General features: G+C 43.3%; 1 protein-coding gene and 1 long non-coding RNA gene across 6 annotated transcripts in view; both read left to right on the top strand.

Moving 5' to 3' along the window:
* Nucleotides 1–2,597: 2,597 nt before the first annotated feature.
* LOC310745673 lies at nucleotides 2,598–9,825 on the top strand. Its single transcript, XR_014540302.1, has 2 exons — nucleotides 2,598–3,426; nucleotides 9,502–9,825. It is a non-coding gene; the product is annotated as an uncharacterized lncRNA (long non-coding RNA).
* A 7,560-nt stretch (nucleotides 9,826–17,385) lies between these two features.
* The window catches only part of GOLGA4 (golgin A4), a 56,162-nt gene continuing 45,934 nt past the window's right edge, over nucleotides 17,386–27,613 (top strand). For 2 of the 5 annotated variants that reach the window (XM_083577534.1, XM_083577533.1), the window contains exons 1-4: nucleotides 17,516–17,890; nucleotides 21,477–21,569; nucleotides 23,615–23,713; nucleotides 27,128–27,190. In XM_083577534.1, the coding sequence (XP_083433660.1) occupies nucleotides 17,789–17,890; nucleotides 21,477–21,569; nucleotides 23,615–23,713; nucleotides 27,128–27,190 (357 nt within the window). In that variant the 5' untranslated portion in view covers nucleotides 17,516–17,788. Of the gene's footprint in view, nucleotides 17,891–21,476; nucleotides 21,570–23,614; nucleotides 23,714–27,127; nucleotides 27,191–27,613 lie in introns of all 5 variants that reach the window. The other 3 variants (XM_083577536.1, XM_083577535.1, XM_083577537.1) reach the window with 3 other exon arrangements.

Raw genomic sequence — 27,613 nt, 5'->3', positions numbered from 1 at the left:
AGACTTAGTGCAAGGTAGTTTTGTATGTTTCAAAAGGGGTGTCCACATGTTACATTCCATGGGTGTACCATCTGTGAGCCTATGTACAAAAATAGCTGAGCTGCACACTTGTGCTGTTATTCTCATGTAGCAGTATACAGTCTGTGTACCCGTGTACACAGTAGATGAGCTGTTTCAAATCCTTCATGCAAACACTTTTACATGTGCATAGACAGCTTGTACCTGTGTCTATTGTAACGTAGTGCAATTCTTTGCATGTCAGTGAGAAGGAAGTCCCATTAAAGTCGATGGGTATCGGAAGAAAGCCTTACAGTGTTCTATATGTTCCTACTCAGAAGTAAGCCCCACTGACTCAGAAGTAAGCCCCACATCTCAATAATGTCCGGAGGACCTCATCTCTGCCATAAACACACGGGGCCAAGAAGTCTGTGCAGTTTTTAAGATCCATATAATTCTCTTCCTTGAACTGTATGTGGTTTTGGCGATCCAGATCCATGTTTCTCTTTGATGGGCAGCACAAGTAAACAAATTTAGATTTTGTCAATTCACTGCCGTCAAAAACTTAAATAGAAAAAAAATAAACAAACCAAAAGCCACAGTAGGGTAACACTAATATAATGCATTCCGATGTGGCAGAAAGTTCAGGGCAGCTGTTACAAACTTTTATTTGCAGGACAGAACACTTGGAAGTATGTTAGTAATTCCTGTGGAGCAGTTACGCACCCACTTTTCCTCAAGAATTACCACTTTGTGCACTCACCTACCTATGCATGTGTTTTATATGTTCTCATTGACATGCAGATTATTATTGTTATTAAGTCAACCAGGATTGGTTGATCTCTCTCTCTCCCCCCTGGTCAATAAATAATGCTATCAAGTCATTACTGTGGTCCCTCAGGTTACAGATGCTTCAGGTTACAGACTCCGCTAACCCAGAAATAGTACCTCAGGTTAAGAACTTTGCTTCAGGATGAGAACAGAAATCGCACAGTGGCGGTGCGGTGGCAGCGGGAGGCCCCATTAGCTAAAGTGGTGCTTCAGGTTAAGAACTGTTTCAGGTTAAGAACGGACCTCCAGAACGAATTAAGTTCTTAACCCGAGGTACCACTGTAATTACATTTGTTAGCTGTCTAACACTGGGCAGTCTCTAAGTGACTTAAAACCAAATATTTTAAAATTACATTTCTCTAATCAATCATCATCATCATCATCATCTTATTTGTACCCTGCCCATTTGGCTGGGTTTCCCCAGCCACTCTGGGCGGCTTACAGCATATATCAAAACATAATAAAACATCAAACAATAAAAACTTCCCAGTACAGGGCTGCCTTCAGATGTCTTCTAAAAGTCGTATAGACTGACATCTGAAGGGAGGGCGTTTCACAGAGAGGGTGCCACTACCAAGAAGGTCCTCTGCCTGGTTCCCTTTAACTTTGCTTCTCGCAGTGAGGGAACCAGCGGAGGACCCTCGACGTTGGACCTCAGTGTCCAGGTTGAGTGATGGGGGTGGAGATGCTCCTTCAGGTATACTGGGCTGAGGCTGTTTAGGGCTATAAAGGTCAGCACCAACACTTTGAATTGTGCTCGGAAACGTACTGGAAGCCAATGAAGATCCTTTAGGACTGTTGTCATATGGCCACTCCCGGTCACCAGTCTAGCTCCAAGTCACCTTGAAAGGTAGCCCTACATAGACCACATCACAGTAGTCCAAGTGGGAGATAACCAGAGCATGCACCACTCTGACAAGACAGTCTGCGGGCAGGTAGGGTCTCAGCCTGCGTACCAGGTGGAGCTGGTAGACAGGTGCCCTGGACACAGAATTGACTTGTGCCTCCATGGACAGCTGTGAGTCCAAAATGATTCCCAGGCTGCGCACCTCTGCATCGTCAAAAACTACCCAGAAGTGTATTTTGCAGCACAATCTGATGATGCTTTCATAGCTGGTGGAGAGGATGATTAAAGATGGCCCACGTTGTGTTTATGAGTTTGGCCTCTTCCAGAGCGGAGGAAATATCCATGTGCCCATCCTACCTTTAAAAAACATTTCCCTGTCAAGTAAAGCTGTGGACAAGAAAGTTTGTCACCCCTCGTTTAAAAGTTAATAATAATAATAATAATAATAATAATAATAATAATAATAATAATTTATTATTTATACCCTGCCCATCTGCCTGGGCTTCCCCAGCCACTCTGGGTGGCTTCCAAAAAAAATGTTAAAATACTGTAATGCATTAAACATTAAAAGCTTCCCTAAACAGGGCTGCCTTCAGATGTCTTCTAAAAGTCTGGTAGCTGTTGTTCTCTTTGACATCTGGTGGGAGGGCATTCCACAGGGAGGGCGCCACTACCGAGAAGGCCCTCTGCCTGGTTCTCTGTAACTTGACTTCTCGCAGTGAGGGAACCGCCAGAAGGCCCTCGGCGCTGGATCTCAGTGTCCGGGCAGAATGATGGGGGTGGAGACGCTTCTTTAGGTATACTGGGCCGAGGCCGTTTAGGGCTTTAAAGGTCAGCACCAACACTTTGAATTGTGCTCGGAAACGTACTGGGAGCCAATGTAGGTCTTTCAAGACCGGTTTTATATGGTAGTATATAGTAGTGCAGATTGTGCTCAGCACCTGCCAGGCTGGATTCAAGCCATGCTTGCTTTGAAAATTGTACATTTATTTAATGAGAATTATTAGCCACCCTTCACCCAGGGTGGGTTTAAGCAATAAAATAAGCAATTACAAGACAAATAGAATATCTACAACCATAAAACAAGGACCAAAACAATCTATAAATCGATTAAAAGCAATGCCATACATAAAAACAATACAAGCATTTAAAAACACTTCCAAACGTTAAAAATTGTACATGCCCACACCCCTGTTAGAGCTGTTGTGTTACAAGGTTGAATCAATTTGCAAGGGGGGAAAAAGAAATTGTTTAGTGAGTTTCTGTGTTTCTGATGTTGCAATATTATTCCACAAAGAGCAGGTTTTGCTGCTGCTGCTGAACTACTAACTATTCTGTATTTTGCAACAAGTCATGCATTTAAATACACGGCTTTCTAATCTCTGATCCAGATCATCCACTGTGCTACTTTACTAGTGTAGCTGCACAGATGGAAACCAATCAGATTTCCTTCCAGACAGCTGGCAGAAAGCTATAATATGGGGTGGGGTTTTTTCTCTCTGGGGTCTTCTGATGCCAGCAACGTGAGGGAGGAGAGGAGGAGAGGATGTGGCTTGCTGTACACTGTCCCAGAGCTATTTTGGGCCTGTCAGTCATCTCCTGGGAGCTGTGGCAGCTTGGCATATATTACAGTATGTTGGAAAACTGGTTAGCAGCAGAAGCCAGGAAACAGAAGGGCTGAAAGGATTGTATGGGAAACGGGCTGGGGCCGTGCTGATTGGCAGAAACTCAAGGGTGAAGCGATTAGGCTGGTAATCTTGCTTTTCTTCTTCAGGGAAATGTATTTCTAAACATTTGTGTCATCCGTGCAGGGGACCATTGTGAGGATTTTGAGGGTGAATTGTCTTCAATTTCGGAAGATTAAAAAAATAAAAGTGGACATATGCAATGCTAAGGGGTGAGGAATGAAAATGTAATTGACAATCCTTTAAATAACTAAAATTGGGACTCGGAATAAAATGTTGCAGTACCGAGCTCTCTATTCACTTTGCCAGCCCTGCCCACTTCTACTGTGCTCCATTCCATCAACTCTCCCACACCCAGGTTCCTATCCCCCTTCCCATAGATAGGCAGAAGTCATCAGTGCAATGTTTTTGGGGTTCCCCTTTAGACCCCCCCCAATATTTGTGTACGTCTGCTGATTTCCCCCTCATGCATGGGTGGTGCTGTTTTGACTACATAAACAAAAGGTCAGTACTTGCCCAGGAACTCTGGCGACAGAGGGAACAAGAGGGACCTGCAACAAAGGGTTGCAGCGTGGAATGCTCTTGTTCAGCGTGGTCTAGTCCATTCCCCTTCCTTCCTGGTTTTCCTCCCCTGTCACCTGATCAATTAGCATTCCGTACCCACTGAGCATGCTCAGTCCTATGTCTCTCCCCCCCATACATTTTCAAAAAATAATAATCTGTACTTCTGCAAACCTTTCCCTGACCATGCTGATACCGCCCCCTTGTGTAGGGATGTCATTTTTGCCTGCATAAATATCTACTCAGTTAATTAAATTATCTACTAATGCACATACAGTGGTACCTCGGGTTACATACGCTTCAGGTTACAGACTCCGCTAACACAGAAATAGTGCTTCAGGTTAAGAACTTTGCTTCAGGATGAGAACAGAAATTGTGCTCCGGCGGCGCGGTGGCAGCAGGAGGCCCCATTAGCTAAAGTGGTGCTTCAGGTTAAGAACAGTTTCAGGTTAAGAACGGACCTCCGGAACGAATTAAGTACTTAACCTGAGGTACCACTGTATTGCTTTTATATAATCTGGGAGGGATGCATTTGAGGGGAAATCCTCCACATTTGTCTCCACAAGTGGACTCTCCCCTCATGAATTTTGGTACAAAAAAATCTACTGACAAAAAGTCCTAAGGTAAAATTTTACCACGAGAAACTCTGGGGTTTGGGATTGTCCTCCCCCTCCCTCCATAATTATTGGTTGATAAACTATAACTGTGCCAAATTTCATCATTCTAGCTTGTCTGGAAGATTAGCAGGATACTGTTCCCTCCTCTAGTAGTAAATGAATATTCTTAGACAAGTGGCAACTGCAGGGAATTCTCAGCAGGCTTGGAACTCCATCCCCCCCCCCCCGCAAAACCACCCCAAAAAACAGGACTCTGTAGCTGCTATTTGCATTTCAAGGAAAGCTTCCACGGGCACTAATGGAGGCTTCTTTGAATGCAAATAGTAGCTTCTTGGGGGGACTGTGGTAGTGGTGTAGCGTGGGTTGCCAGCATCCGCGACTGTGCAGAGAAATGGATGAGTGGGATAGAAAAAGGCAGTTGAATGCATATGCATACTCCATCCAACAGCGTTCTCGTCCCCAAGGAGACCACAGCCGCAGACATAAGAAGAGTCCTTCTGTCATCTAGAGAGGTCACTTCCTCGTTTGCATGGAGAAGCAGTTTTCAAAAGAGCCCAGTGACGTAAGTGTCCAGAGGTGTACTGAGTCAGCACCAGGCGTTGAAATGTGGAGCCCTTCACAATTTTGTGCCCGGGGCAACCGCCCCTGTGGCTCCCCCATGCTATGCCACTGGACTGTGATGGGACCAATAAACAACTCAGGAATCAGGACCAGAAGACAAGCAGACCAGAAAATAAGTCAGGACCAGAAGAAGAAGAGTAGAAGACGACTTTGGATTTGATATCCCACTTTATCACTACCCGAAGGAGTCTCAAAGCGGTTAACATTCTCCTTTCCCTTCCTCCCCCACAACAAACACTCTGTGAGGTGAGTGGGGCTGAGAGACTTCAGAGAAGTGTGACTGGCCCAAGGTCACCCAGCAGCTGCATGTGGAGGAACAGGGACACAAACCCGGTTCACCAGATTATGAGTCTACCACTCTTAACCACTACAACACACTGGCCAGGAAGCTGGCTCAAATAATCAATCAGGATCACACCCAGAGCTCAGGCAGACTTTGGCTGTGTACACATTACCATTTAATCTGACTCCAGTGTGCCACTCCCACTGATGGTGTTTGAAGACTGGTGTGCATGACATTGGCCATAATCCTTATCCATCTCACACTTCCTTCAGAAATGTTCCTTCAAAGCAGCTGCACATGCACAGATGACAGCTTGTTGAATAGGAAGTGTGTGTGTGTGTGTGTGCGCGCGCGCGCGCATGAACAAGGAAACCAAACAGATAAATTGCATCAAGTGAAGACATCCCAATCCCATCTCCAGTATGTGCCTCAAGGGCCAAAAGGGAGGTCCTATTATCACCACCAATCAGCTATAATATAATACTTCTTAATTACAATAATTCATCATGCCACTGGCCAGATTTTGACCCCAAAGATTTCTGCCCCCAAAAGACAACCCCCAAGATATTATGCCCGAGTGGTTCAGCTTGCAGAGGAGAGGCTCCCCTCTCATTGCTGCCATCTCAATTTCCTGCAACATGACCTGACTCTTTCTTTCGCCCCACAAACTTCACAAAGGCCAGTGTTGCTCAATCCATTCCCCCAAAGGACACAGTATCCTGCCAAAATCCCAAAGAAACCAACTTCCAATTTCCATAATGAAAGATATGGAAATCTCCCAGAGTGGGACACATTTAAAATACCCCCTCTACGGGTGAGCAGAAGCCTTCTAGACTCCTTCCCACACAGAAATATCCAGTGGTCAGCCCAGATGGGTGAAGTCGGCACATTAAGAATCTGCTACCTGCAGGTCAGCTGTTCACACAGATTCCTCCGGCTCCTGACACATGGCCTGTTTATTTTAGACAGCAAAATGGCTAAGGTCATCCCTGGACATTTAGTATAAATGGAATGACTAGGAATAGCTCGTCGTTACGGGCTTTAAATATGGTGTGCTCCAATCAGTATGCATTAGGGACTATGGAAGATTTGCACCCTTTAACAACAGAATTCAAGTAGCGCTTGCCAGTAGTAACACGCTTTCATAAATGTTTCTTACCTAGTTCAGTGAATTATCTCTTGACCAGTAAACTGCCTCCCACTATAACACACATGGGGAACCTTTGGCCCTCTACATGTTACTGAAATACAATTCCCACCACCCCTGGCTGTTGGCTATGCTTTCTGGAGCTGAGAAGTGTAGTTTAGCAACATCAGGCTGGGAGGGGGTGTGATGAAAGGTTCTCCACACCTGCACTATAACATCACTTCTAGACACCCTGGTCACTGAGCATTCATCCTGAGTTGCAGGGAGGTTAAAGGTAAAGGGTAAAGGGACCCCTGACCATTAGGCCCAGTTGTGACCAACTCTGGGGTTGCGGCGCTCATCTCGCTTTATTGGCCGAGGGAGCCGGTGTATAACTTCCTGGTCATGTGGCCAGCATGACTAAGCCGCTTCTGGCAAAGCAGAGCAGCACACGGAAACACCGTTTACCTTCCCGCCAGAGAGGTACCTATTTATCTACTTGCACTTTGACGTGCTTTCGAACTGCTAGGTTGGCAGGAGCAGGGACCGAGCAACGGGAGCTCACCCCGTCGCGGGGATTCGAACCGCCGACCTTCTGATCGGCAAGTCCTAGGCACTGTGGTTTAACCCACAGCGCCACCCACGTCCATGTCAAATCAAGCAAATGTCAGTATTGTTATTCTATCAAAAAATTCAAGTTTTTGGGAGGGGTGAAGCATGAAAGTTTCAAACCAACTTAGTGGGAGGAGAGCCAAGAGCAGAGACTCATCCAGAGACATAGAAGGCCGCCTCTGCTTAAGGCAGCTTCTTCTGCCGCATTTTTGCATAAGGAACACTCAAGGCAATGAATCCCACAAAGCTTTGTCTGCTGTTGGCAGAAGCTGCTGGATCTGGTTGCTGCCGCCACTAGCGGTGAACCACCAAACTGCAATGTCCCGAGTCGTCGTCTTCTTTGGCGATCACTCGTAGCCAAGTAATACTGTCTTCCATAAACACGGTTTTAACAATGAGTCCGTAAGTGACTGTAGAGGCCAATTCTGGATCCACACGTCCTTCCATAGTGGGGGCATTGGTTTCCGGGCGGGAGTTGATCACAGTGCGGATTTGCCAAGCATGCCTTCATCTCAGCACGTTTCTCCCTTGCGTCCTGAGTTTGAGTGTTTTCAAAGCCCATGACACCTTTGGTAAAGGCTGTTCTCCAACTGGAGCGCTCGCAGGACAGTGTTTCCCAGCTGTCAGTGTTTATACTACATTGTTTTAGATTTGCCTTGAGACAGTCTTTAAACCTCTTTTGTTGACCACCAGCATTACGCTTTCCATTTTTAAGTTTGGAATAGAGTAGTTGCTTTGGGAGACGATAATCGGGCATCTGCACAACATGACCAGTCCAACGAAGTTGATGTTGAAGAATCATTGCTTCAACACTGGTGATCTTTGCTTCTTCCAGTACAACTGATATTCGCCCGTCTTCCCAAGCGATGTGTAAAATTTTTCAGAGACACCGTTGATGGAATCTTTCGAGGAGTTGGAGATGGCGTTTATAAGTGGTCCATGTTTCACAAGAATATAGTAAGGTTGGTAGTACAATAGCTTTGTGAACAAGCATTTTGGTTTCCCTGCGAATGTCCCGGTCCTCAAACACTCTGCACTTCAATTGGGAGAAATCCGCACTCACAGAGCTCAGGCGATGCTGAATTTCGGCATCAATGTTGGCCCTTGTTGAAAGATAGGTAGGAGAGGTGATTGACATTTTCCAATGTTACACCATTGAGTGGGATTTGTGGTGCTGCAGAGGGGTTATTTTGTTGGTGCAGCACTTTGGTTTTTTGCATAAGAACATTGACAGCTGCACTGAGCCAGAAAGGAAGTGGTGTGCCCTCTTTGCAGAAAAGATAAAGCCATGCAGCCTTACTGCTTCTGTTATTTCCCCCTGAGCTGCAACTTGTTTTATTCCACTCGGCCAGCCGGTGGTGACTAGTGAAAACTAAAATTAGAATTCTGCCCAAGGGATACAGAAGTACAATGTTAACTTAATATTTTCCATTATGCTACGGCACCAGGATGAATCATCTAAACTGGATAGGCAATTGGCAACCCGGGACTGAATCCGGCTCTCTGGCCCTTAGCATAGTTCCCTTCCCTGCTGTTATGGACCTCATGCATTTGCTGCCAAAGGAGCTGAAACAGAGAGTGCTCTTCAACTTCTGCCCAGAAGACACTTTGGCAAAACTTTCCCATTAATAATTCTTATCAAAATTTAGGCAATCCAGCTTGAAGCCAGTCTCTCCACGGAGCAATAGGTCAAACGTAGAAGGAATGTCTCCTAAAGCCTTTCTAGCTATCCAGCCTAGTGGGAGGTTGCTGATAGCAGATAGGCAGGGAATAAATCTCTGATGTCAGTATGAGAGATTATGAAGTGGATAAAGCTGTAATTAGAGCCCCCAAGCAAAAGCAGCGCTGCAATGAACCTTGCAGAAGGGCTGAACGCCAGCAACTTAAGTGGAAATTCCCAATCTGTCAAGCTTGTTTTTAGCTAAATCATTTCGAGATTTTAAGCAATAATCACACTAAGTGACACAAACTTTTCACTTGATCGGCTTTGCATTTTGATTCCCACCCCTTTCAACGCACTTTTATTTTTTTGACAAGCTGCAAAACTAGATAGATGGGAAATTTTAAAATAATGTTCTGTTTCCTCACTGCACTTTGCGGTTTTATCTGGCCTTCTTACTTTGCTGTGATGTTGGCATCTCAGCTCTTTCAACAGATTGTCATGCCCTGAAACAAGATAAACTTACTTTATCAGCGTCAGAGGTTTATGACATCATAAGCATATATTTAACACGTGTGATACATTCTGTTTAAATGATGTTCCCAATACTTCTGTAATGTACACTGTTTTAACCTTTGATTATTTATTTTCCTTATTTTAGGGCTCCCTCCTCCTTCAGACTTTAGACTGGGGCAGATCTTCCGGATGCTGCTGCACTAAAGCTCCCATCCATGTGGAGAGACAGTGTAGTGGTCAAGAGTGTTGGACTAGGATCTGACAGAGCAGGGTTCGAATCCTACGCAGCCATGAAGCTCACTGGGTGACCTTGGGCCAGTCACCATCTCTTAGCCTAACCCACCTCACAGGGTTGTTGTGGGAATGAACCTGGGAGGAGAACCATATACACCACCCTGAAATCCTTGGAAGAAAAAAGTGGCATATAAATGTAATTAATTTTTTTTAAAAATAAAACCATCCCTAACTATTGGCCACCTTGGATGGTGTTGATGGAAGCTGGAGTCCAGCAATATCTTCTGTTAGGTGTCCTATGTCGTAAACTGCTCTGTGGTCTCTGGATGTAGGGCGGTATATAAATTTAATAAATAATAACAACATCTACAGGGACACAGGCTCCTAATCCCTGCTACATACCTTAGTTGAGCTTTAGTCATGGGCACGAAGGTATTTCACCAGAAACGGCCACACCTTTCTACAATATTTTAAGGCCTGGACTTTTGACATATTCATAATAAGCAGGACCTGCTGTAACGTGTTTCAGTATGTAGTGTTCCTGTTCAAGTGCCTAGCTAGCCATACCCTTTTCTAGGATGCTTCATCCATTCCCCCCACAAGTTTGCTTGTTTTGGTTCAGTCCTCATTGGGCTGTTTTTTGGTCCCCCCCTTGCATTATGGTTTTCCAAATAACCTTTCTTTTTTACTTCCGCAAATGTTGGGGTTCCCTTAAGCTTGCTGATATCTCCTGCTTGCGTGTTGCTGGTCCCACTGTGGTGACTTAAGATGAACCCTCTGAGAATAAGATGTGGTTTCAAATGTGGGTTTTTTTGGGGGGGGACGTGTAATTCGGCTGTTTTTATTTTGATTATATATTTTGTGGTTTTATATTTTGATTTTTTTCTGTGAACTGCCCTGAGATCTCTGGGTATAGGGTGGTATATAAATTCAATAAATAATAAAATAATAATAATAATAAGGTGCTCCTAAGGAATAATCATAGGATGCGGGTGGCGCTGTGGGTTAAACCACAGAGCCTAGGACTTGCCGATCAGAAGTTCAGCGGTTTGAATCCCCGTGACAGGGTGAGTTCCCGTTGTTTGGTCCCTGCTCCTGCCAACCTAGCGGTTTGAAAGCACGAAATGCAAGTAGATAAATAGGTGCCGCTCTGGTGGGAAGGTAAACAGCGTTTCCATGCACTGCTCTGGTTCGCCAGAAGCGGCTTAGTCATGCTGGCCATATGACCCGGAAGCTGTCTGCGGACAAATGCCGGCTCTCTCGGCCTGTAAAGTGAGGTGAGCGCCACAACCCCAGAGTTGTCCACGACTGGACCTAATGGTCAGGGGTCCCTTTTCCTTTAAGGAATAATCATATGTGTTTGGTAACCTGGAGATGGCAGGGTGGGTGGACTAAGCAGTAAAAAGGTAAAGGTAAAGGGACCTCTGACCTTTAGGTCCAGTCGCAAACGACTCTGGGGTTGCGGCGTTCATCTTGCTTTATTGGCCGAGGGAGCTGGCGTACAGCTTCCGGGTCATGTGGCCAGCATGACTAAGCCGCTTCTGGCGAACCAGAGCAGCGCACAGAAACGCCGTTTACCTTCCCGCCGGAGTGGTACCTATTTATCTACTTGCACTTTGACGTGCTTTCGAACTGCTAGGTTGGCAGGAGCAGTACAGAGGGCTTAAGACTGCTGAACTATTTGTTCATGCATTTTCCAACTCCCTCTCTTCCTGCTCTCCCCACTAAAAATCATGAGCCGCTTATATGGGTAATGAGTTAGAATGCAACTACATGGAAATGTCTTGGCACAAGCAATCCTGATCTGGCTAGTCTTTCCATCTCTTCCTCTCCCAATGAGCCCAAACTCAGAAATGATATATTGACGTTACTAATACAGCGAGGGGCAATAACCTACAAGACTACCTGTAGCACCAGAAGACGAAATAAGGCCGTGAGCTGCCCCTAACTCATGTTTGGACATGTTGTTTCCAGCCCCTGAAAAGTTGGCGGCTGAGATGTTGTTGTTTAGTCGTTTAGTTGTGTCCGACTCTTCGTGACCCCATGGACCAGAGAACGCCAGGCACTCCTGTCTTCCACTGCCTCCCGCAGTTTGGTCAAACTCATGCTGGTAGCTTCAAGAACACTGTCCAACCATCTCGTCCTCTGTCGTCCTCTTCTCCTTATGCCCTCCATCTTTCCCAACACCAGGGTCTTTCCCAGGGAGTCTTCTCTTCTCATGAGGTGACCAAAGTATTGGAGCCTCAGCTTCACGATCTGTCCTTCCAGTGAGCACTCAGGGCTGATTTCCTTAAGAATGGATGGGTTTGATCTTCTTGCAGTCCATGGGACTCTCAAGAGTCTCCTCCAGCACCTGAATTCAAAAGCATCGATTCTTCAGCGATCAGCCTTTTTTATGGTCCAGCTCTCACTTCCATACATCACTACCGGGAAAACCATGGCTTTAACTATACGGGCCTTTGTTGGCAAGGTGATGTCTCTGTCTCTGCAGCTGAGGTACGTTTCTTTAAATATTGCATTAGCGTGTATATATTTTTTTTCTGCAGTCGATATGACCATGATGGTCATAGAATGGTGGAGTTGGAAGGTACCCTAAGAGTCATCTAGTCTAACCCTCTGCAATGCAGGCATCTTGCCTTTATTTATTATATGAAGGATCATATGCTGCAGCAAACATACCAAGAAGCGAAGTCTTTCTAATTTACAAAAGACTCCATCGATCAGATGAAGCCGAAGCTGAATCATTGCTGAAAACACCAATGTTCTACTCACACAGTGCCATCTAGTGGTCATTGTCACTAACAGCACCAGTCCTATAACCTTGAGCACACAAAAAGAAAAAGAAAACCCTTTAATTGTAAAAACAAAAACAAAGCTACTCACTTCTAAGGACCTGATCAGAAGCTAACACAGGCATAGGCAAACTCAGCCCTCCAGATGTTTTGGGACTACAACTCCCATCATCCCTAGCTAACAGGACCAGTGGTCAGGGATGATGGGAATTGTAGTCCCAAAACATCTGGAGGGCCGAGTTTGCCTATGCCTGACCTAACACTACAGCAGTAAGAACTCTACAGAGATGCAAAAATGCCAGGAGAAATATAAGCAGCTGCCTGATTCAAAGTCAGAATTTTGTTCCATCTAGTTCAGAATTGCCTACACTGACTGGAAACAGACAGCAGTTTCTCCCAACCTTGTGAGGTCCTGGGAACTGAACCAAAGATCTTCTATAAGAAGGCAGATGTTCTGCCACTGGTCTAAAGATCTTCCCAAAGCTATTAACCTTTCACAAACGGCCACAGTTCCAAAACTAGATGGAGAAATGCACCCCTTTTTAGTTTTTGTAATTGCTATAATTTAATAGAATTAGATAAGTGTGTCTTGTAAAATTGTCCCCAAAAGAGAACAGGCTCATCTACTGAAATGTGTGGCCTCCATACCTGAGGATCCTTTTTAAAGGAGGATTATATTTCAGATTGATTTCTTAGCATGAAGAACGGTTTTATTTGGGAATGCTGCTCATTTTTTCAGCTTGCTCCTATTTGTGTTCGACTGGTTGCTGAAGGATGAGTTGCTGTCAAATCTATACCTTTCCCATGGGTCATTGTAACCGTGCATCTGAAAAGCTATACTGAGAATTGCATGAATAATATATGCCACTTTCCCAGGGAATCTCTTGACTCAGAAAGCTGTCACCCAATATTTCAGTATCAGATTAAGGCTGGCAGAAGGCCTTCTATATATTGTTTTTAAAAGCTACTTGCTAGAAAAGTGACGGAAGAAGTGTTTCTTGTAGTGTTATTCTAAAGAAAATTCCATTTGCAGCTTAGCTATTCACCTAGAGATGGCATTAAATCTTTGCATGTTTGAAGCCTTTGAATCTGCAGTACACAAATGTAAACTTATTGAGAGATACCGTATATATTTTGTATGAGGAAATTAGCTTTGGAATGAAATGAATAATGTACAGAAAGCTCCAGTGATGAGGATGGAGAAGAAAAACAACACCATGAAGTCTAATTTATTGTGCAATACTTGTACAATCTGGTGTTCTGGCTTGAAGGGATTATGGCAGAATTCCTGCTTCTAAATTGGAGAGTCAGGATCTGCTCAGACTGAGCAAACATTTCAGAGGATAAAAAGAAAAAGATCTTTCAGGTTGCTTGACAGTCTTACTTTATTTTAAAAACAAAACTGGTCTGTGTTACCTGAAGTCACTTACACAGTTGTTTTTAGGCTATGTATGACAATATTTCTCTTTCCTTACTGCCACTTAACTGTAAATATTTAATGCATGGAAGGGGAATCTGTGGCTGGCTCTCCAGATGTTGGACAGGGATGATGCAAGCCAGAGCCTAACAACATCTGGAGGACCACAACGTCCCCATCCTTGGTTTAAGGACTGCTCCTTACATTGCTCATTAAACAAATGTTGCACTTACGTACATACTTATAGCTCAAGTACACACTATAAATGACTTGGTGTCAGGACTGGCCACAGCTACCAGTTACATTTACACAGGGTGGAGCAAACTCCACAATATATCAAGTAGCTGCATGTGTACTGTGCACTTTCCTGTAAATGTTGTGTGTGTGGCAATCCCATCAAACTGCCTTCTAGGCAAAACGTGTGTAGTCTTGCATGCACGGTTGCAGCTTCTCTAATGCAGCTGCTAAAACTGCATGAGAATACCTGGTTGGGTTCTTTCTGAAGAGGGCATGAGCATACCTGTCCATTTTGACTCTGAAGCAACTGTTGTCCCTTTTTCTGTGCTCACATTCACCATGTAGATTAGAAATTCTAACAAACATGTACAAGGAGAATCCTTCATACAAAGGCAAATCACAATAAGGCTGGGCATAGGCAGGAATTTTTTTTGGGGGGAGGGACAGAACCAACATGATTGGTCAGTTAGTTAAGTGTTTCTATTACTTCATGGGTAGGCAAACTAAGGCCTGGGGGCCAAATCTGGCCCAATCGCCTTCTAAATCCGGCCCGCAAACAGTCTGGGAATCAGTGTGTGCTGGTGGCATGGAAGCAGAAAACTTTCCTGCAAACCAGCCAAATGGTGGAGATGTCAGGCAACAGGACATCTCCATTTGGTTGCATTCACAGTTGCAAAACACACCTGGAGTATTTCATACCCTCCAACATTTATCCAATGAAAATAGGGACATCCCATTCCATAATGGTAATTTTATTATTTATACCCCACACATATTACTGGGTTGACCCAGCCACTCTGGGCAGCTTCCAACATATACAATAACATAATAAAACATTTAAAAACCTTCCCTATACAGGATTGCCTTCAGACGGCTCAGGAGTCAGATAACTCCATACCTTCCAACATTTCTCCAATGAAAATAGGGACATCATAAGAAAAAGCGTGACATTCCGGGATCAAATCAGAAACCCGGACGGTTTCTATAAATCAGGGCCGTCCCTGGAAAATAGAGACACTTGGAGGGTCTGGAATTTTGAACACTGAGAGGAATGGGAAGTAAAATATGCTCCTTTGAGGAAATGGCATCACGCAGATCCCTCTCTAGGTATGTGGGTGGCGCTGTGGTCTAAACCACAGAGCCTAGGGCTTGCCAATCAGAAGGTTGGTGGTTCGAATCCCCACGACGGGGTGAGCTCCCATTGCTTGGTCCCTGCTCCTGCCAACCTAGCAGTTCGAAAGCACGTCAAAGTGCAAGTAGATAAATAGGGGAAGGTAAACGGCGTTTCCGTGCACTGCTCTGGTTCGCCAGAAGCGGCTTAGTCATGCTGGCCAAATGACCTGGAAAAAGTGTCTGCGGACAAATGCCGGCTCCCTCGGCCAGTAAAGCGAGATGAGCGCCGCAACCCCAGAGTCATTCACAACTGGACGTAACAGTCAGGGGTCCCTTTACCTTTACCTTAGATCCCTCTCTACCAATTGCCTTGCCTATGATCTGAGAATAACAACAACAACAACAACAACAACAACAACAACAACAATAGTAAGTATTTATTTGTATGCCGCCCATCTGAATGGGTTGCCTCTGCCACTCTGGGTGGCTTCCAGCATTAAACACAGGAAAGCATTAACAACTTCCCTACACATGGACTTAGCCCCTTTGTCATGCTAACCAGCAAGAATATGCGTCTGTTAGGTTTGGGGGGCCACTAGGTGGCGCATCGGAAGATAGCTGACAATAACATCTCTCCGACCCACACGAGGTAATTTGGAGGCTATGATGGGGGTAATTAGCCTCCTTAACCCCCCCAGGATTGTGGGGGGGACGGCCCTTGCCTGCTGTGCCCTATACCACCCCCGAATTTGTGGGGGTGGGGGCAGTAGGCACAAAGCCCTCCTGTGGGATTCCGGCACTCCTGGACGCCGTCCCTGATTCGCGCCGCTAGTTGCAAGCATCTTCAAAAGAAACAATTTGGACGAGATAAATTGCACATGCTTCAAGGAAAAAGGGGAGTAAAGACTGCTGACAGAAGAGATCTCTGATGACAAGACAAGAAAAAAATATGAGAAGATACGTCAAGATACGATATGACTGAAGGGGGAGGGGGGGAAAAACCTGCCTTCCTTTTTCTTATGTGATTTAACAAGAATCCCCTCCCCTAATGAGTCAGAAACTAAGGATTTAAGCTGTGGATTTAAGGCTGTGTGGAGATAAACTTTCGAACCAAAGCAATGTTTCAAGATGAAGCTGGAAAGCTAAGAGTTTTGGAATGACGCAGTTAAAAATGCCGTCGCCATTTTGGAAGGCATTGTTGGAGTTCTTGGGTCTGGGAGGAGAAAGAGAGAAATAGAGTTGTTTACATATCGTGGATCAACTTCTCGGTGGGACTTAAGAGCAACAAATGCCAAATTTATGATGGAAAGAGCGATGTTATCTACGAAGGAGATATATGGAAACCATCTGGACTTAGTGGAGGAACGGGAAATCCACACAGGATTATTATTTTGCTTATCGGCTTAAGGAGACTAACAGAAGAGATCGTAAAGGAAAAATAGAAATTATATGAACAAGATATGATGTGGAAACACCAAGATAAGACTGGATAGAATTATGAATTTTGTTTGGACTGATTGGGACATTAACGCAGTAATAAGAAGATGATCTGAATCCCCCTTTGGATCTTGAAGTATGGGTTCCCCCAACAAAATTTAAAAATGTGGCTTTGTAATTTGTAATTTATGTGATGTGATTTAATTTGATGTGATTGATAGATCTTACGATGTGTAAATCAATAACAATTATCAGCTGCAGGAGAAAGAAATTATTTATACTAAGAAGCCTGAAATCGGGAGGGATGGAGGTCAATAGGTGTGTAGAGGAATGATTTAAGCATTTAAAGATATAAAGATTTAAGTGTGAAGACAAAGAACTGTAACGGAAACTGGTGTTATTTTTATGTTATGTTTGGATATATATTTTTTGTAACGGTTGATTTGTTTTTTCCTTTTGGCTATTTAAGTGAAACTTAATAAAAAGAAATAATAAAAATAAAAAAAATAATTTGATGTGATTGGCCAGTTAATAAAAATTATTAAAAAAAAAGAAAGAATATGCGTCTGTTAGGTTTGGCTGCCGGTCTCCCAAACACCCCACACCAAATGCATTCTCACAAACTCCTTTCTCTTTCCAAGCCATGTGCCACTGTTCACAATCACTTTGTCCTGCATGATGGCAGGCGCTGAGCACCCCCCCTCCATGCATCAGGCGAAAGAAAGCGGGCGTAAGGAAAAGTCCGGATCAGGCCCCATTCCACCTGCTGGAATTACACTTCCGAGCTGCCAAAGCTTTCGGCGGCCGAGGCGAATCGAACCGTCACGTCGTCCGGAGGAAATTTGGGCCTCGCCCTTCGCCGTAGCCACTCCATCCCTTTCCACCACCCCCCTCCGCATTACGCTTTCGGAACCACGTCGGCCGCGCATGCGTGCTGGCCCTGCTTACTCACCTGCCGCCGGAGCGAGGAGGGAGCCCGGCGAAGGGGCGGGGGTGGGCAGGAGGGGTCAACGAAAGCGGCGTCAGCGGCCATTACGCCCCTCCTCCTCCTCCTCCTCCTCCGCCACCTCGCGCCGCCGTGAGGTAAACCTGAGGGGGAAAGACGTTACCGGCCTCGGCCGACCCCACCTGGGCCCTGGAAGAGGCCGAGCGCCCTCGCCTTTCGCCTCAGCCCGGCCGAGAGCTCTTCTTCCCGCGCTGCCATGTTCAAGAAGCTGAAGCAGAAGATGAGCGAGGAGCGGCTGGCGCCGGCGGCGGCGGCGGCGACGCGGAGTCCCGGCGGCCGAGGCTCCGGCCTGGCCCAGGTGAGGCGGGTGCGGCCGCAGCGGCCTTGCGTGGCTCGCCTTCGCGCCCTGAGAGGGTCTCTCTTTCTCCCCCCCCCCGCCCCGCCGCGTGCCCCTGACGTCAAGCGGGCGCGCGCTCCCCGCCCCCTCCCGACCTCCGCTGCCTTTGAGGCTCCTGAGGGAGGCGGGGGCCGCGACGTGCTTGTTGGTTTGTTTGCAGCAGGATATGCAGAACTGTAACTGGTTTGTGGAGCAGATTGCCCACATGGTTAAGTTCAAAGACATAAAAGAGTAAGACTAACAGAAGAGATCGTAAAGGAAAAATAGAAATTATATGAACAAGATATGATGTGGAAACGCCAAGATAAGACTGGATAGAATTATGAATTTTGTTTGGACTGATTGGGACTGATTTGGACATTAACGCAGTAGTAAGAAGATGATCTGAATCCCCCTTTGGATCTTGAAGTATGGGTTCCCCCAACAAAATTTAAAAATTTGGCTTTGTAATTTGGAATTTATGTGATGTGATTTAATTTGATGTGATTGGCCAGTTAATAAAAATTATTTTAAAAAAAAACCCCAAAAAACCCCAAAGACATAAAAGAGTAAATATCGGTGGGCTTATAGTGTACCCTCTCCTATTATGTCACATTTTCTCTATAGAATTGCAGAATAGGGGGCCAGCTTAGCCTAGCGGTTACTTTGGAGCGATCTTTGCAGATTCACCCATTGCTTAACGGCAGTTCGATACCCCGCGGGTGCTGTCTGGCTTTAAATTAAAAAAAAAAAAATAATTGCAGAATAAGATAAACTGATGGTGTTGGATGGTTACATGAACATTTGTTTGCTTGTGTGCGTGAGGAGGAGGGCTGTCTCACCGCTGCAGCCTGATCCTGCGCTCGCCTCGCTGGGTGCGGGCAGCCGTACTTCCTTCCACGCAGGTGCGGCATACACAGGACAGCAGCCTCCGTGACCAACCCCGAGCTGATAACGTCCCTGGCACCGGCGTGGTGGTGGTGGAAAGATTTAGAAGTGTTGGAAGGGACCCCAAGGGTCATCTAGTCCAACCCCCTGTGATGGAGGGATCATCATGCCCAACATGGCGCTCGAACCCACGGCCCTGAGATTAAAAGCCTCATCCTCTACCCATTGAGCAATCCCAGCGGTTTTGGTTAGGGGCCGTCTTCCCCCCCCCCCCCAAGGTACAGGGGGGACCTGAATATACTACTTAGGATTATAGCCTGGACTTGACAGGTAGTAAGGGGTGTGTCTGTCTTTCTCTCTGTGTGCGTATTTGTGTGTGTGTATGTATGTACATTCACACACAAATATGCACACACAAAGACCTACAGACACACACACACACACACACACACACAAATTCATATACATATAGCATCTGTATAGACATACATCTCTGTGTGTGTGTGTGTGAGAGAGAGAGAGAGAGAGAGAATCATAGAATTGTAAAGTTGGAAAGGACCCCAAGGGTCATCTAGTCCAACCCTCTGCAATGCAGGAATCTCGACTAGATAGTAGGCCATCCAACTGCTGCTTAAAAACCTCCAAGGAAGGAGAGTCTACCACCTCTGGTGGGAGTCTGTTCCACTGTCAAACAGCTCTTACTGTCAGAAAGTTCTTCCTGATGTTGACTTGGAATTTCCCTTGTTGTAACTTGACATCATTGGTTCGGGTCCTAGCCTCCAGAGCAGGAGAAGACAAGCTTTCTCCGTCCTCTGTGTGACAGCCCTTTAGATAGTTGAAGATGGTTATTCAGTCTCCTGTCAATCTTCTCTTCACCTGGCTAAACATACCCAATTCCCTCAACTCTGTATATAAAGCCCTGTTGGTTATAATTATAATTGTGCCTAATCCATGCCTTAAAAGACCAAATGCAGCACATCCACTGTCTGCACCTTCTTTTCTTTTTTCATTTTAAAAATCAGAGCTTGCTAGTAGCACTATATTTCATTCTGTTAGCTCTTTGCTGTACAAAGAGTTCGTTCCAGCCCCAAGCCCTTCAAAGACAGAACATCCAATGCACAGAAATTTCTTTTTACATAGACAATTGCGGAGGATGTCTTTTGATATAATCTCTGGTGGCAGGAGCGGTGAGTGCTTGAAAGAGGCAGAGCCGGTTGCTGCAATCCCTGCTGGGAATCTGGCAAAGGTGGAGCAGGATATGCAGAACTGTAACTGATTTTGTGGAGCAGATTGACATGTTTCACATGATTAAGTTCAAAGGCATAAAAGAGTAAATATGGGTGTGCTTATAGTGTATCGTCTTCCATTATGTCACCTTTTCTCTATAGAATTGCAGAATATGATGAACTCAAGGGGCTGTTGGTATTGGATGGTTACATGAGCATTTACCCCAAGTGATCTGTAATTCTCAGTTATCACTTTATTTTGAGGGGTGGGAGGGAGGGAGAGGACTCTGAACTCTACAAGCTTCAGCTCCTGACACCCCTGAATTCTCATCAAATCACAACCCCCCTTCAAGTAGTTAAGAGGTTGTAACCAAAAGGTGAGGAAATCTCCCCTTCTGTAATTTGAACACTGGTGAGTTGTAGTCGGTGTGGCTTTCTTGTACTGTACATCTAAACTTGGTACAGGGTGTTATGAGCAAATCTGTACTAATTAGGTTTTTGTGTTCATTGAACGTTCATTGCAATATTAAGCAGCATACTACATGGTCTATATATGCAGAATAATGAAGTGTTTAAAGTGCTGAGATGGGAGCCTGGATTACAGAATTGCATCAGTTTCTGGTGGAGAATACTATTTTTGAATTCATGTCCATATCTTAAAGATTAATCTCATCCACAATCTTGAAGATTAGCTCATCGGGAAGAGATTTGTGTTGGCCTTTTTGCTACTGTACTGATTTGTAGGGAGTTTTTTCATGTAGGGTTGTATTTAAAATGTGATCACCACTTGCTGTCTGAACTGGTACAGTCAGTTCTACGAGCATAACGCATAACCACTTTATTCTGCTGCATGTTGTGTTTCTTTAGTAAATTTCTGCCCCATGTTTTAGCAGTCCTCTTGTGACTGAATAAAAAGAAAAAACACAAGCAGAACAATATAGAATAAAACAGTGTAGCTGCAGGAGATAATGATGGCAGATTAAAATAGCATTAACTGATTTTTGAAAGGTTTTAGAAAAGTGAAAGCATTTTTCTTGGTGCCAAAATTACATCATGGGGAGAGAATTCCAGAAGCAGAATCCAAGAAGGCCCTGTCCCTGATTGCCATTCACTTTGCCTCCGAAGCCATGGGCATCTGAAGAAAGGCTTCCAACGAAAATTTAAAGCATAGGCGGGTACATAGGCATTATTTGACAGGATGGGTGGTGACCAGCCCATACATCTAGATTGTTACTCGCTGTGTTGCTCTTGAATGAAATTGCTGATCAGTTAGTTTTGGTCTGTTTGGCATTATTTTTTTTCAGTTTCAGGGTTATGGCCTACAATCTTGAAATCCTTGTTATTGCAACTTGGTGGCAGGTACCCCAGCTAATGGGTGCATGTAACACTGCATATGGTCAGATTGCTTGTGTGTAGGGACTAGCAGTTCTTCATTTCTGTTGCTTCTTTTGCAGGGATCCTCTGCATCTTCACCATCGACTCCCAGGAGTAGAACATCTTCACTTGAAGAGCAAAATGATGAAGGCACTTTAACTCCCAACAGAGAGGTAAGTGGAAACCTGTTGCCTGAAAAAGGGTGCACCCCAAAATAATCAACCATGAGAAAAGCTGAAATAGTACAGCAAAAATCAATGAAACATTAAGAAAATTGCATGTATTCGAAAATTGCAATATATTCGTCAAAGGGTAAGTCTATCACACAAATCATAGAATCGTAGGATTGTAGAGTTGGAAAGGACCTCAAGGGTCATCTAGTCAACCCCCATGTGCTGCAGGAATGAAGAAGAGACATAATGCAAGATGATGAGCACCCAAACTTGAGAATAGGATTGCACTGTTAAGGGGTTGAAGTATAGGGGCTCCTAAAACAATCTGGGGCTTGTGTTCTGTTTAATTTTGTATCGTTAGTTTGTTCAAGAGGATGACTATTCCAAGTACATATTTATCATTTCTGTCTGTATTGCACACCACTCTGAAGGAAATTAACTAATTCTGTTATGGACTTTTTATTACTTACCATTGAACAAATAATTTCTTGTGAAAAGGAGAGAAAGTCATTTTTCATTAACACTGTTTCTTAGAGGCCAGGATGGAAGCTGGGAAAGAATGGCGTGTGCAGGGGTGTGATCCACTTGCTGTTGCACATTTCCTTAGTCATGTTTTCACATTTAGAGGAGTTAGAGAGGAGGGACAGAGCAGGATGTTGAAACAAGGGAGCAAATCAATTTTTACCCAATTCTCTTTTCTTTACAGCCCTCCACTGGAGGGGAGGGTGCAACAGAATAGGGGAGATTCAGGATTGATCAGTGTGTGTACGTTTGAGGAAGAATCCTCATTTCTTACATGGGCTGCTGTTTATCCTGCCTTTATTCCTGTTCATTTGTAGAGTGACAGTCAAGTTGCCAAACCTTACTTTCATACACTTGTTTTTGAATAATTATTAGGGAATAGAGCAAAGGACAGCTTTTGCTAGTTAGAGTAGAGTCGGTTTATCAGTTTTGTGACTAGCAGTCTGATACCATCAGATTAAGTTGGCAAGCAGACTTTAGTTAAGTTTGTATTAATTTGGCAGATGACGCATTGCCATCTTTTCTGCAACCCACTATTCTTCTTGACATATTATTTCTTTTGGCGAATAATGCACAGAGCAGGGGTCAGCCTGAATTTAGTATTCAGCATGATTACACACAATCTGTTAGTGCATTCAGCGTTAATGCTTATAGCCACAGTAGTTTAGAATAGCCTTTGCCAACCTGGTGCTCTTCGGATGCCTTGCGCAGATGTGCTGTCTGAGGCTGGCACGAGTTGTAGTTCACATCTGGAGTGCACCAGGTTGTTCAAAGCTAGTTTACAGGCTTATACGATTGTCATGCACTTTTAAAATAATTCCTGAGTTATTGTGTATATTATAGTTGAAAGGTTTGTTTACAACTTACTTTACTAGTTTAGAAAAGTAAAGGAAAAATCCTGCGATTATAATGTCATGTGAGGCTTTCCCTTCTTTTCTCTGCTGTATTTTGATATGTGTATGCTTATACTGCTGTCATCATTCATTTAAATAATTTGGAGGGGAATAAAATATGTTGGGTAGTGCATGTTAAAAAGTAGATCTTTGCTCGTCATACCTTCCTAAAACAAGGATGATAATTAGTGAATTCTTGGAATCATAATTTAGACTATTGCTGTGGTAGTCGCTCATCCAAAGCTATTTCCCCGTTAAGTATTGACTTGTAAATATTGTGACCATGCGCATATATGTAGATGATGCTTAAATATGCAGATGATACTTGACAATACACAATTATTTTCATTTTAAAAACTCTAAAATAAGGCTTATCAGTTTCTGTTGTTTATTCTCTCATGTCTGTATACATGCATACATCTTGGCTGGTTTGAGTGCTCTGTTCCACTTTCAGTGTGTCCTACTCAATAACTTTCCTTGGTGCTAGTGATACATACTTTTGCAGTTTTTGTAAGCATTATGCACAAACATTTCTGAATTCAAACTGCAACATGCTTTTGTGTTCCTTCCCTTTACCTTATTACCATGTTTTATTTTTCATTTCCTTGCTTTTTGCAATGAATGACACAGCTGCTAGCTGGGATGATATCAGAGCCTGCTTTTCTTTCTGAGTATACTGTCTTTGCTTTGGATCCCACCAAACGACATAAGCCACAGAGTGAAAGTGTGGTGAGTCCCTGCCCCTATTCTGTCCCTCATAGTGACACCCTGACATGGACAAGAGGCTATTATAGGGAGAAACCAGCGCTTCTTTTGGTTTATAGTCTCACTAAAGCATACTGAGTGCCGTATTGCTAACCCTGCACTAAAATTCAGGGCATATTTTTGCTTAATCAAGAGTTAAGCAAACCAAGTTATATGATAATATCGGCTTAATTTAACATATAAATTAACTTTGCTTTGCTTTCAGGCATTAATCACAAAATACCTTTGTAGTATGGGTGATAATTTTAGTGTGTGGTTCTTTTAATTTTTAAAAAAAGCTTTGCCATCTCCTTTTTCTTTATAGTAACAGACCTGATCTTAAAAAAATTTTTTTTGCCTGGTATCCTTGAGAGTATTGAGGAACAATTATTTTCTAGTTCTGTGAAGAATAATGTTTTGCACTTGCTCAAAGAGAGGTTACAGAATGAGGACAAGCAGGAGGATGAAGAGTAAGAACATGAGAAATGGAATTGTTGCTCCCTGATGTACAAAGGGTTCCTTTTGCTAATTTGTTCCATTTTCTTTTTTGACCCTGTTAGAAATGATGGGTGACTGAGAATAGAAACGTCCCTTGGAAATTAATCATTCCACCGCGATCCTTATGTCACCATCTTCAGTTGGTGCCCCATACAATTAGAACAAGCAGATGAGGCCAAAATTAGGTTTGGTATTTCAGGCCAGCTTGCCTTCTTATAACTTAACTTCAAATTGCTTAAAAGAATGCACTATGATGGCATTTGGACATATCATCCACAGTATTTGCATACTGTTGGAATGAAGTATATATAATAGAGGAGAAATGTTTCCCATAGGTTGCTTTTCCTTTTCATTGTTGAGCTGGTGTCACCTGCAGCAGACAGTTTAATTTATTTTTTTTAAAAATGTTTATAATTGTAAGTAGATCCTGTATTACGTTCTCCCAGGGACATCGATTGATACTATGAAATCTGTAAGCTCCTTTTTGTATTAAAGTTCTTTCATCTATCTGGGACTAAATTAACTATGCAGCCTAGATAGCACTGGAAACAAGTATTGGCTGGGGCACAGAGGAAGCAAAGTTCATGCAGACGGGGTGTGTGTTCCACATATTTAGATTTCTTAAATAAATTACATAATTATCCCAACCTAAATGGATTTTCTCTGATGTAAGTCCCATTATATTTGACAGAGTTGTTTAAGTAAGCATGTTTAGGATTATGGCTTTATTTTAATTTCCAGTTCAATTGAGTTACAATTTGTATGTGAGAAGTACCTTTAAGTAATCACATGGGTCCAGCAGTGGTTGGTGATGAGATGAGCTACTAGTTTGGAGTGGCACTTACTTCCCCTCTGTTGTCGCCTTTGCAAATCTACTAGTAAGCTGGTTTAGGGCAGACTGATTCAGTATGAGAATGCCATTGTTTATGCACAAAAGTCCTGAAGCAAGCGGGTAGCATTGATTACACCTCAGTGAGTTGCTCATTGCTTTATGTTCTGGGTAAGTTTTGAATTAGTGTTGAATAATAGAATCCCCCTGGCACTTTTTGAGAACACACCACGATAAGGCAGGGACAAGGAAGATGATCCAGCTGGCAGGCCGAATCCAGAACCAGTTCACCCTCAGCTGACCACAATGACAGAAGGCAGAGGCTGCCCATCTGTCAATTACCTGATGTTATGTGATCCAGCGATCCAAAATCCAAGCTGTGGGAGCAAGCAGGAGCTTATTTCTGATCTTGGTGCTGTGATCCCACAGCACTAAGACTGGAGACAAAATTTGCTTCTCCGATAATAAAAGGTAGCACCACAAGCTTATCTGTTATAGTCTTAACAATGCTAAAATGTGGGTTAATCCTTTTTGAAGAGCAGGCATAAGCTTATTTCTGATTTTAGTGTTGTGGTTCCAGGCAGATACTTCTCTCAGATCTTAGGGATAAAAGCTGTCTTTCATTTTTGTTAGTCTTGGATAGGAGACCAACCTACTGGATTGCTCCCATTGGCTAGTTCACACTTAACACTAAGCCAGACCATTGGCTGAGCATGATTGTGTGAGCATGTGAGTATTTATAGCAGAAATTGCAGCATGTCCATTCCTCCTGTGGTCCTCTTTCTGCTGTGCTATGCAAAGCCATGGTTTGGCTTAGCATCACATCCAAACCCAGGTTTATTGTTTTCCTCACTCAGATAAAAGAACAAACCGTGGCTACAGCTTGTAGTTTGTCTGGAAAAAGACAAATGGGGCGGGGCAAGAAGCAAGAAAGTAGGAGAAAAGGTTTAATATTAAATAATAAAAGGACAGTAGAGACAGTATAACCAAGGACTGCGCTTCTGATGAAGGACCTGCGAGGTCTAAAATGAATATGCTTCTAATCCCCAATATATTTCTCTTTGTTTTGCTTATTTTGCTGACAATATAATATTTTTAAATCTGTGGCCTTAGTGAGTTTAAAGCAAAAGAGGGCATTGGACTGGTGCTCTGTAAATAACCTCCATGCCTAGTATCACACACTGTTGAACCCGAGGAGGCTTTGCAGAGCAAATTGTGAGATAGGTGGAAGTCAAATAAAAGAAAAAAATTCCAAAAGCCATTTTAGGATGTACCTAGAATAGTTTTTTGGATCTTGGCTAGTATGGTTAAGCAAAATGTAGTATAGGAACTACTAAAAACATTGCATAGTTTATGCTAAATGTTCATTGTAGTAAGTAAACCTTTTTATATCTGAAGAATGCTGTGCAGCTTGTAATAATCTCTGAAAAATAAGTTTGGATTTGAGAGCAATCACATTAATAGCTTTATTTTGAACATCTTTTCACCCTAAAAGTGCATTTTCCAAAGAAATGGTTGAAATTACAACATTCAAAAGGTGTAAGTACTAATCTTCATAGTTATTTTAATGGGATTTTTGTGTATATAAGACTGATGTTGTTATCAGCAAACTTTATTTCCCCCCATTTAGTTCTGCCCTGCCATCTCTGAAGACTTGTATAGGGAATGATAATAATCCAAAGTTGTATGAAGTAGAATGTTTTTGTGTAGGGATTTTGCTGGTCATTCAGGAGACCTCAGAATCAGAACCAGACCTGTGCTTGTCAATTAGCTTTTGAGATTCTTTATAAGGAACACATCTTATGATAAATTCTCTATACTTTTTCTATGTTGGGCTAATTCATGTAAGCACAATTGCTTTATAGTTCTGTATTACGGGAGACTTTCTGGTTAATATGCTTGTTTCAATTTGCATGAATGCATCTTAATAAGCAGTTGCAAAGTAAAAGTACTAATTTACTAAAAAAAAAAAGTAGATTGCCATGTGTACTATTTATATACTGCAAAATTGCTACTTAGGACATTGTGTTCTAATTTTTTTCTTGAAATGTTTATTTTTTTCCAACTTTTAGAATGTATCTAAGCAAGCAACACCCAGCACTAATAATAATGAAAGTGAACCATCTTCCCCACAAGTATGTAGCATACAATATATGTTTTATTTTATTTTGTAGCTATTGACTAACTTCTAGTTTGTGTCTGTAATGTCTTGGTACTAAAGCAGAGGCAGCCAAATAACTTGATGCCTGAGCCTCATAGTGTCTTAGGAAATACATTATTTTTATGCTTCTTATATTTTACTGTCTCATCAAACTTGCTCAATTCAATATAAACTATATTTTACCACTTCTGGAAATGATCTGTTTGTTAGATAAATAAATAAATCAAAATTTAGTCATACACTGATGGAGTACTTGTATTTCATAAGCATCAAAGAAAATGATTTACTTTTGGAAATAAATTTATACTGGCAGTGTAACACTTTACATGTGTGCCAGTATGTTTTGTTTGGTGTGCGTTAAGAAAATGTGGTCTAGAAACTCAGGCAGTGTCTTGTG

Source organism: Podarcis filfolensis (genome assembly GCF_964270895.1).
Source record: "Podarcis filfolensis genome assembly, chromosome: 12".
Lineage (NCBI taxonomy): Eukaryota > Metazoa > Chordata > Lepidosauria > Squamata > Lacertidae > Podarcis > Podarcis filfolensis.
Note: the sequence above shows the minus strand (reverse complement) of the source record. Positions and strands in the feature narration are given on the sequence as shown.